We start from the raw sequence: 10000 nt of genomic DNA, 5'->3' as shown, positions 1-10000 counted from the left end.
TTTGTTTTCCTTCTAATTTGGCGACCGCGTCTGCACTTGGTTACGCTAACGGGTTGTACGCCCCTCCCACCACCCCCCCCCCCCTCCGCAGACTCGGACTCGGAGGCCAGTGACGCCAGCGACAAGTCGACGCCAAAGGAACGGACCCCGCTGGAGAAGCTGGAGATCCTGTCCGCCGAGGGGCTGCTCACAACCGTCAAGATCTTCCTGGACTGGCTGCGGACCAACACGGACATCATCCTCATGTGCGCGCAGGTGCGGGGGTCCGGGGGGTCTTCTCTCTCTCTCTCTCTCTCTCTCGCGCTCGTTCTCTCTCTCTCTCTCGCGCTCGCTCTCTCTCTCTCTCTCGCGCTCGCTCTCTCTCTCTTTCTCTCGCGCTCGCTCTCTCTCTCTCTCTCGCGCTCGCTCTCTCTCTCTCTCGTGCTCGCTCTCTCGCGCTTGCTCTCTCGCGCTCGCTCTCTCTCTCTCTCGCGCTCGCTCTCTCGTGCTCGCTCGCTCTCTCTCTCGTGCTCGCTCGCTCTCTCTCTCTCGCGCTCGCTCTCTCTCTCTCTCGCGCTCGCTCTCTCTCTCGCGCTCACTCTCTCTCTCACTCGCGCTCGCTCTCTCTCTCACTCGCGCTCGCTCTCTCTCGCTCGCGCTCTCTCTCTCTTTCGCGCTCCCTCTCTCTCTCTCGCGCTCCCTCTCTCTCTCTCTCTCTCTCTCTCGCGCTCCCTCTCTCTCTCTCTCTCGCGCTCTCTCGCTCTCTCTCTCTCGCGCTCTCTCGCTCTCTCTCACGCTCTCTCCCTCTCTCTCACGCTCTCTCCCCCCCTCTCTCGCGCGCTCGCTCGCTCGCTCTCTCGCTCTCGCTCGCTCGCTCTCTCGCGCTCGCTCGCTCTCTCTCGCTCTCGGATCTACATCGAACAATTGGCCGTGAATGTCTGCAGGAGCGCGATTGCGAAGTTGCAGCTTAAACCCCTTTCATAGGAGCAGGAGTGGGCCATCGGCCCTTCGAGTCTGCACCGCCATTCAACGTGATCATGGCTGATCCTCTATCTCCGCACCATGGGCCCAAGCTTCCGATATCCGCTAGAGAGGCCCGCCTGTTTTGTAGAACGAAAAGCGCGGCAGAAACTTAGCTCACGATTCTCCGAGTGTCGCAAATCTGTTCAGCAGTCAGCCGCGACGCAGCACGACAGCGGGGGAGGGGCGGAAACCGCAACCCTGGGCCAAAAAGAGCGCCGGCAGCTGTGCGCATGCGCAGCGGGGTCTGCGCACATGCGCAGCGGGGTCTGCGCGCGTGCGCACAAGCTCCTGGCCCCCAGATTCTGTGTGGGACGGGGCCCGAACCACGCCGACCCGAGCCCTGGCTGAATGGGCCTCCCCGCTTGCATGTAAGGCTGACTGGATATCTCCCCAAGGCGAGGAGGAGGATGTCACTGGTCGAGGCCAGAGTGCTGATTTCCAGCCGGCAGCAGACAGCCCCTAGCCCTGGCCAAATGGGCTCCTGAACGGGTAGGTGAGGTAGGAACTTTTTATGTTTTATTTTTTATTATTGATGGTTCTTTATTTTTAAAAGTGAAGTGTTTAATGCTTTGGAAAATCCTCTAACTTCCCCCCCCCCCCCCCCCCCCCCATATCTCTGGCTACCAGCGCCTAATTTCTAAAGTGTGCGCAAGGTTTTTCTGAGCGTACAAACGTCGACTTACTCCGTTCTAAGTTAGTTTGGAGTAACTTTTCGCTGCCTAAACTTGCAAAACAGGCGTAGGTGGCTGGTAACGCCCCCTTTTGGGGAAAAAAAAACTGAAACTAAACTAAACTAACTCACGAGAACCGGAGCAAACTAAACACCGAGAATTGCGATTTCTAAGATACTTCAAAATAAACTAGTTGCTCCAAAAAAAAAAATAGGAGCAACTCCACTCGAAATTTTGAGCCCCATATTCCCGCTTTCTCCCTCGAAATCTATCGATCTCCCTCTTAAATATATTCAGTGACTTGGCCTCCACAGCCTTCTGTGGTAGAGAATTCCACAGGTTCACCTCCCTCGGAGTGAAAACATTTCTCCTCATCTCGCTCCTAAATTTCCTACCCCGTATTCTGAGACTGTGACCCCTTGTTCTAGACTTCCCAGCCCAGGGAAACATCCTCCCCGCATCCAGTCTGTCCAACCCCGTCAGAATTTTATACCTTTCAATGAGATCCCCTCTCATTCTGCTAAACTCTAGTGAATACAGGCCCCGTCGACCCAATCTCTCCTCATACGACAGTCCTGCCATCCCAGGAATCAGTCTGGTGAACCTTCGCTGCACTCCCGCTATGGGCAAGTATATCCTTCCTTAGGGAAGGAGAGAAACGGCACACAGTACTCCAGGTGCGGTCTCACCAGGGCCCTGTATAACTGCAGTAAGATGTTTTTACTCATACCCAATCTTAGAAACATAGAAATTTACAGAGCAGAAGGAGGCCATCTCGGCCCATCGTGTTCGTGCCATCCGACACAGAGCCACACTGCCCTCGGTCAGTAGCCCTGAAGGTTACATATAAACCTATGAACAATGACGGAAAGGCAAAGGGCACCCAGCCCAACCAGTCCACCTCACACAACTGCGACACCCCTTACACTGAAACATTCTACACTCCACCCCAACCGGAGCCAGGGGATCTCCTGGGAGAGGCAAAAAACAGATTAAAAACCCAGGCCAATTTAGGGAGGAAAAATCTGGGAAAATTCCTCTCCGACCCATCCAGGCGATCGACACTAATCCAGGAGATCACCCTGGCCGTATTCGATTCCCTGCAGTACTTACCGTTATATCTGCTCCGTCCAACGAAAGGTCACCCAGTCTAATCCCAATTACCAGCTCTAGGTCCGTAACCCTGCAGGTTGCTGCACTTCAAGTGCCCATCCAACCATCTCTTAAAAGTGGTGAGGGTTTCTGCATCCACCACTCTTCCAGGCAGCGAGTTCCAGATCCCCACAACCCTTTGCGTAAAGAAGACCCCCCCTCAAATCCCCTCTAAACCTTCCACCAACCACCTTAAAACTATGCCCCCTCGTAATAGCCCCCTCCACCAATGGAAATAGACCCTTACTATCCACTACGTCCAGGCCCCTCAATATTTTGTACACCTCGATGAGGTGTTTCCACCAGGGCCCTGTGTAACTGTAGTAAGACATCCCTGCTTCTGTACACGCCTGCTCTTCGGTTCATAAAATCGTAGATGTTTGCGGCTGTTCGATCCATTGTGTCTGAAACGGCCTCATCCCACTTTCCAGCTCTTGGTCCGTAGCCCTGCAACAACAACTTGAATTTATATAGCGCCTTTAACATCCCAAGGCGCTTGCCAGGAGTATTATGAGAGTTAAAAATTTGACACCGAGCCGCATAAGGAGAAATTAGCGCAAGTGACCAAAAGCTGGGTCACAGAGGTCAGTTTTAAGGAGCGTCTTGAAGGAGGAGAGAGAGAGAGACGGAGAGGTTTAGGGAGGGAGTTCCAGAGCTTGGGGCCCAGGCAACAGAAGGCACGGCCACCGTTGGTGGAGCGATTATAATCAGGGATGCTCAGGAGGGCAGAATTAGAGGAGCGCAGAGATCTCTGAGGTGGTGGGGGGGGGGGGGGTGGGGGCAGGGAGGATTGTGGGGTTGGAGGAGGTTAAAGAGATAGGGAGGGGTATAGGGGCTGGAGGAGGTTACAGAGATAGGGAGGGGTGTAGGGGCTGGAGGAGGTTAGAGAGATAGGGAGGGGTGTAGGGGCTGAAGGAGGTTACAGAGATAGAGAGGGGTATAGGGGCTGGAGGAGGTTACAGAGATAGGGAGGGGTGTAGGGGCTGGAGGAGGTTACAGAGATAGGGAGGGGTGTAGGGGTTGAAGGAGGTTACAGAGATAGAGAGGGGTGTAGGGGCTGGAGGAGGTTACAGAGATCGGGAGGGGTGTAGGGGCTGGAGGAGGTTACTGAGGTAGGGAGGGGTGTAGGGGCTAGAGGAGGTTACAGAGATAGGGAGGGGTGTTGGGGCTGGAGGAGGTTACAGAGATAGGGAGTGGTGTAGGGCTGGAGGGGCTTACAGAGATAGGGGAGGGTGTTGGGGCTGGAGGAGGTTACAGATAGGGAGGGGTGTAGGGGCTGGAGGAGGTTACAGAGGTAGGGAGGGGTGTAGGGGCTGGAGGAGATTAGTGATAGGGAGGGGGCGAGGGCCATGGACGGATATGAAAGCAAGGATGAGAATTTTGAAATCAAGGCGTTGTTTAACCCGGAGCGAAGACAGTCAGCAAACAACTTTAACGTAGTAAAACGTTCACAGGAGCGGTTATCAAACAACATTTGACCCCGAGCCACATAAGGAGATATTAGGGCAGGTGACCAAAAGCTGGGTCAAAGAGGTCGGTTTTAAGGAGCATCTTGAAGCAGGAGAGAGCGAGGCGGAGAGGTTTAGGGAGGGAGTTCCAGAGTTTGACCTGCTAACAACAGCCTGTTGTTTTTATTTGCTATAAGTCACCTAGACCTGGTTAATGTTCAGCTACCAGTTTGTGCACAGCTCCCCTCTGAGTGCGGCTGGGGGGGAGGGTCAGGGGTCGGGGGTTACAGTGCGTACTCAGCACCCACTGCAGTTTAAACATGCCACAGGTCAGAGCGGACCTGGCAGCAACTGCACAGAGGAACTCCGAGTTCCCTTGGCAGAGGGGTCAACAACCAGGGTGGCAGAGATTGAAAATAATCGGTAGGCGGTTTAGAGGGGATTTGAGGGAGAATTCCTTCACCCAGAGGGCGGTGGGGGTCTGGGGTGGAACTCACTGCCTGAAAGGGTGGTAGAGGCAGAAACCCTCACCACATTTTAAAAGTACCTGGATGTGCACCTGAAGTGCCGTAACCTACAGGGCTACGGACCGAGAGCGGGAGTGGGAAAAATAGAAAAGCAGAGTTATTTTTTTAAATGGTGAGAGATTGTGAAATGTCGGTGTTCAGAGGGAGCTGGGTGTCCTTGTACACCAATCACTGAAAGTTAACCGGCAGGTACAGCAAGAAATTAAGAAAGAAAATGGTATGTTGGCTTTTAGTCCAACGCACCCCTAGCTGGCATCACACTTTCTACCCTAGCAAAACTACCCTAGCCCCATGTCCTAACTCGCACCGAGTCCCACTCACCCATCACCCACTGTGCTCACTGCCCCCGTGTCCTAACTCGCACCGAGTCCCGCTCGCCCATCACCCCCTGCGCTCGCTGCCCCCGTGTCCTAACTCGCACCGAGTCCCGCTCACCCATCACCCCCTGTGCTCGCTGCCCCCGTGTCCTAACTCGCACCGAGTCCCGCTCACCCATCACCCCCTGTGCTTGCTGACCCCGTGTCCTAACTCGCACCCAGTCCCACTCACCCATCACCCCCTGTGCTCGCTGACCCCCTGTCCTAACTCGCACCGAGTCCCACTCACCCATCACCCCCTGTGCTCGCTGTCCCCATGTCCTAACTCGCACCGAGTCCCACTCACCCATCACCCCCTGTGCTCGCTGCCCCATGTCCTAACTCGCACCGAGTCCCACTCACCCATCGCCCCCTGTGCTCGCTGCCCCCGTGTCCTAACTCGCACCGAGTCCCGCTCACCCATCACCCCCTGTGCTTGCTGCCCCCGTGTCCTAACTCGCACCGAGTCCCGCTCACCCATCACCCCCTGCGCTCGCTGTCCCCGTGTCCTAACTCGCACCGAGTCCCGCTCACCCATCACCCCCTGTGCTCGCTGCCCCCGTGTCCAAACTCGCACCGAGTCCCACTCACCCATCACCCACTGTGCTCACTGCCACGTGTCCCGCTCACCCATCACCCCCTGTGCTCGCTGCCCCCGTGTCCTAACTCGCACCGAGTCCCGCTCACCCATCGCCCCCTGTGCTCGCTGACCTACATTGGCTCCCGGTTAAGCAACGCCTCGATTTCAAAATTCTCATCCTTGTTTTCAAATCCCTCCATGCCCTCGCCCCTTCCCTATCTCTGTAACCTCTTCCAGCCCCTACACACCTCCCTATCTCTGTAACCCCCTCCAGCCCCACACCCCTCCCTATCTCTGTAACCTCCTCCAGCCCCTACACACCTCCCTATTTCTGTAACCTCCTCGAGCCCCCCCCCCCCCCGAGATCTCTGCGCTCCTCTAATTCTGCCCTCTTGAACATCCCTGATTATAATCGCTCCACCATCGTTGGCCGTGCCTTCAGCTGCCTGGGCCCCAAGCTCTGGAACTCCCTCCCTAAACCTCTCCGCCTCGCTCTCCTCCTTCAAGACGCTCCTTAAAACCGACCTTTGACCCAGCTTTTGGTCACACGAACTAATTTCTACTTATACAGCTCAGTGTCAAATTTTTTATCTTGTAATATTCCTGTGAAGCACCTTGGGATGTTTCACTACGTTAAAGACGCTATATAACTACAAGTTCTTGCACGGGGATTTGAGTATAAGAGTAAAGATGTCTTGCTGCAATTATGGTGGGACCTGGTGAGACCACACCTGGAGTATTGTGCACAGTTTGGGTCTCCTTACCTAAGGAAGGATATACTTGCCATTGAGGGAGTGCAGCGAAGGTTCACCAGACTGATTCCTGGGATGGGGGGATTGTCCTATGAGGCGAGATTGAGCAGACTGGGCCGATATTCTCTGGAGTTTAGAAGAATGAGAGGTGATCTCATTGAAACATACAACATTCTTACAGGGTAGATGCAGGGAGGGTGTTTCCCCCCGGGCTGGGGAGTCTAGAACCAGGGGTCACACTGTCTCAGGATAAGGGCTCGGCCATTTAGGACTGAGATGAGGAGGAATTCCTTCACTCAGAGGGTGGTGAATCTTTGGAATTCTCTGCCCCAGGGGGCTGTGGAGGCTCAGTCGTTGAGTGTATTCAAGGCTGGGATCGCTAGATTTTTGGATATTAAGAGAATCGAGGGATCGGGCGGGAAAGTGGAGCTGAGGTCGAAGATCAGCCGAGATCTCACTGAATGGCGGAGCAGGCTCGAGGGGCCGAATGGCCGACTCCTGCTCCTGATTCTTGTGTTCTTATAATGGCGCTCTCCCTGTGATAGTGGCCATCGCGTTCGCGCGAGAGTGGCGGGGACTGTCATTGCTGTAATGTTCGCGCGGCGCCACTCTGTATCCCAGACACCGCCGCTCGCCATTCTCCCCGCCCCCGCCCCCGCCGATGGTGACCTCACGTGCGTGACCCCCCTCCCCCATCCTCCGCACGGCCGCAGATATTTGGGTTGTCAGCTCGCGCTCAGTGCCGTGACGCCTGTCTCTCGTTGCAGAGCTCCCAGAGTCTGTGGAACCGACTGTCGGTGCTGCTGAACATGTTGCCCGAAGGAAGCAAGATGAGAGAAGCAGGTAGGGCTTGGGACTGGAGCTGGGCAGGGGCCGGGACTGGACTGGTCTGGACTGGAGCTGGGCTAGGACTGGGCCGGGAGCTGGGGGCCGGGACAGGGGGAGCTGGGCGCGGAAGGTTAGCGCACGGTGGCACTCGATGAGCACCGCCTCGATTTATAAAATTCTCATCTTTGTTTTCCAATCCCTCCATGAGAACCTCACCCTCGCCCTATAACCTCCAGCCCCTACACCCCTCCCTATCTCTGTAACCTCCTCCAGCGCCCCTACACTCCTCCCTATCTCTGTAACCTCCTCCAGCCCCTACACTCCTCCCTATCTCTGTAACCTCCTCCAGCCCCTACACCCCTCCCTATCTCTGTAACCTCCTCCAGCCCCTACACCCCTCCCTATCTCTGTAACCCCCTCCAGTGCCCCTACACCCCTCCCTATCTCTGTAACCTCCTCCAGCCCCTACTCCCCTCCCTATCTCTGTAACCTCCTCCAGCCCCTACACACCTCCCTATCTTTGCAACCTCCTCCAGCCCCTACACCCCTCCCTATCTCTGTAACCTCCTCCAGCCCTACACCACTCCCTATCTCTGTAACCTCCTCCAGCCCCTACACCCCTCCCTATCTCTGTAACCTCCTCCAGCCCCTACACCCCTCCCTATCTCTGTAACCTCCTCCAGCCCCTACACCCCTCCCTATCTCTGTAACCCCCTCCAGCCCCTACACCCCTCCCTATCTGTAACCTCCCAAGTGCATATCCAAGTACTTTTTAAATGTGGTGAGGGTTTCTGTCTCTACCGCTCTTTCAGGCAGTGAGTTCCGCAGCAGACCCCCATCACCCTCTGGGTGAAGAAATTCCCCTCAAATCCCCTCTAAACCTCCCCCCAGTTACTTTAAAGCACTTGTCCCCTGTTTATTGACCTCTTTGCTAAGGGAAACATGTGCTTCCTATCTAATCTCTATTCAGCCCCTTCATAATTGTATCCACCTCCATTAAATCTCTCCTCGGCCACCTCCTTTCCAAAGAGGCATTTCAGGGGAAGCTGGATAAACATACGAGGGAGGAAGGAATAGCGGGTGATGCTCGGGTGAGACGAAGAGGGGTGAGCATCAAGAACATAAGACAAAGGAGTAGGCCATACTCGAGCCTGCTCCGCCATTTAATACGATCGTGGCTGATCCGATCATGGACTCAGTGGTTGGACAGAGGCTCGTGTGGAGCATAAACACCAACACGGACCTGTGTTTTAAAATAATAATTCGGTGTGACCCACTTTTTTTCTGCTCTTTCTGTTTTTCCTCCCCCCCCAGGCGTGTCCTTCCGCGATGGCATTGTCCGCCTGCTGAGCCAGTGCGAGGAGCCGGACCTGGTGCAGGCGCTGCTGCTTCCCGAAGACACGGCGCTCTGCCACCTCCCCGTCCTGCGGAGCGCGCACCGCAAGCTGCAGGAAGATCAGGGCAGCCTGGCAGCGAGCACACTGGAGGAGGTGAGGGGAACAGCTGAGGCAGGAGGCCGACAGGCGGTGCGGCGCAGCACAGAGACTGGGGGAGCGAGAGAGAGAGACGGGGGGAGCGAGAGAGAGAGAGAGAGAGAGAGAGACGGGGGGAGCGAGAGAGAGAGAGAGAGACGGGGGGAGCGAGAGAGAGAGACGGGGGGAGCGAGAGAGAGAGACGGGGGAGCGAGAGAGAGAGACGGGGGGAGCGAGAGAGAGAGAGAGAGACGGGGGAGCGAGAGAGAGAGAGAGAGAGACGGGGGAGCGAGAGAGAGAGACGGGGGAGCGAGAGAGAGAGACGGGGGGAGCGAGAGAGAGAGACGGGGGGAGCGAGAGAGAGAGAGAAACGGGGGAGCGAAGAGAGAGACGGGGGGAGAGAGAGAGACGGGAGAGAGACGGGAGAGAGACGGGGGGAGCGAGAGAGAGAGACGGGGGGAGCGAGAGAGAGAGAGAGAGAGAGAGAGACGGGAGAGAGACGGGGGGAGCGAGAGAGAGAGAGAGAGAGAGAGGGAGAGAGACGGGGGGAGCGAGAGAGAGAGAGAGAGAGAGAGGGAGAGAGACGGGGGAGCGAGAGAGGGAGAGAGAGAGAGAGAGAGACGGGGAGCGAGAGAGAGAAACGGGGGGAGCGAGAGAGAGAGAGAGACGGGGGAGCGAGAGAGAGAGACGGGGGGAGCGAGAGAGAGAGAGACGGGGGAGCGAGAGAGAGAACGGGGGGAGCGAGAGAGAGAGAGACGGGGGGAGCGAGAGAGAGAGACGGGGGAGCGAGAGAGAGAGAGACGGGGGGAGCGAGAGAGAGAGAGACGGGGGAGCGAGAGAGAGAGAGAGACGGGGAGCGAGAGAGAGAGAGACGGGGGAGCGAGCGAGAGAGACGGGGGGAGCGAGAGAGAGACGGGGGGAGCGAGCGAGAGAGAGACGGGGGGAGCGAGAGAGAGAGAGACGGGGGAGCGAGCGAGAGAGACGGGGGAGCGAGCGAGAGAGACGGGGGGAGCGAGCGAGAGAGACGGGGGGAGCGAGCGAGAGAGACGGGGGGAGCGAGAGAGAGAGAGAGAGACGGGGGGAGCGAGCGAGAGAGACGGGGGGAGCGAGCGAGAGAGACGGGGGAGCGAGCGAGAGAGACGGGGGGAGCGAAGAGAGAGAGAGAGAGAGACGGGGGGAGCGAGAGAGAGAGACGGGGGGAGAGCGAGAGAG

At 56.9% G+C, this 10000-nt stretch overlaps 1 protein-coding gene across 1 annotated transcript in view; it reads left to right on the top strand.

The window, feature by feature from the left end:
* Positions 1–10000, top strand: part of smg5 (SMG5 nonsense mediated mRNA decay factor) — a 62103-nt gene that overhangs the window by 44057 nt on the left and 8046 nt on the right. Inside the window, exons 13-15 of the mRNA XM_070868478.1 lie at positions 92–255; positions 7256–7331; positions 8631–8806. Of these exons, the coding sequence (XP_070724579.1) occupies positions 92–255; positions 7256–7331; positions 8631–8806 (416 nt within the window). The remainder of the gene's footprint in view (positions 1–91; positions 256–7255; positions 7332–8630; positions 8807–10000) is intronic.

This window comes from Pristiophorus japonicus, chromosome 30, assembly GCF_044704955.1.
Source record: "Pristiophorus japonicus isolate sPriJap1 chromosome 30, sPriJap1.hap1, whole genome shotgun sequence".
In the NCBI taxonomy this organism is placed as follows: Eukaryota; Metazoa; Chordata; class Chondrichthyes; family Pristiophoridae; genus Pristiophorus; species Pristiophorus japonicus.
This window is presented reverse-complemented; position numbering and strand designations above follow the sequence as displayed.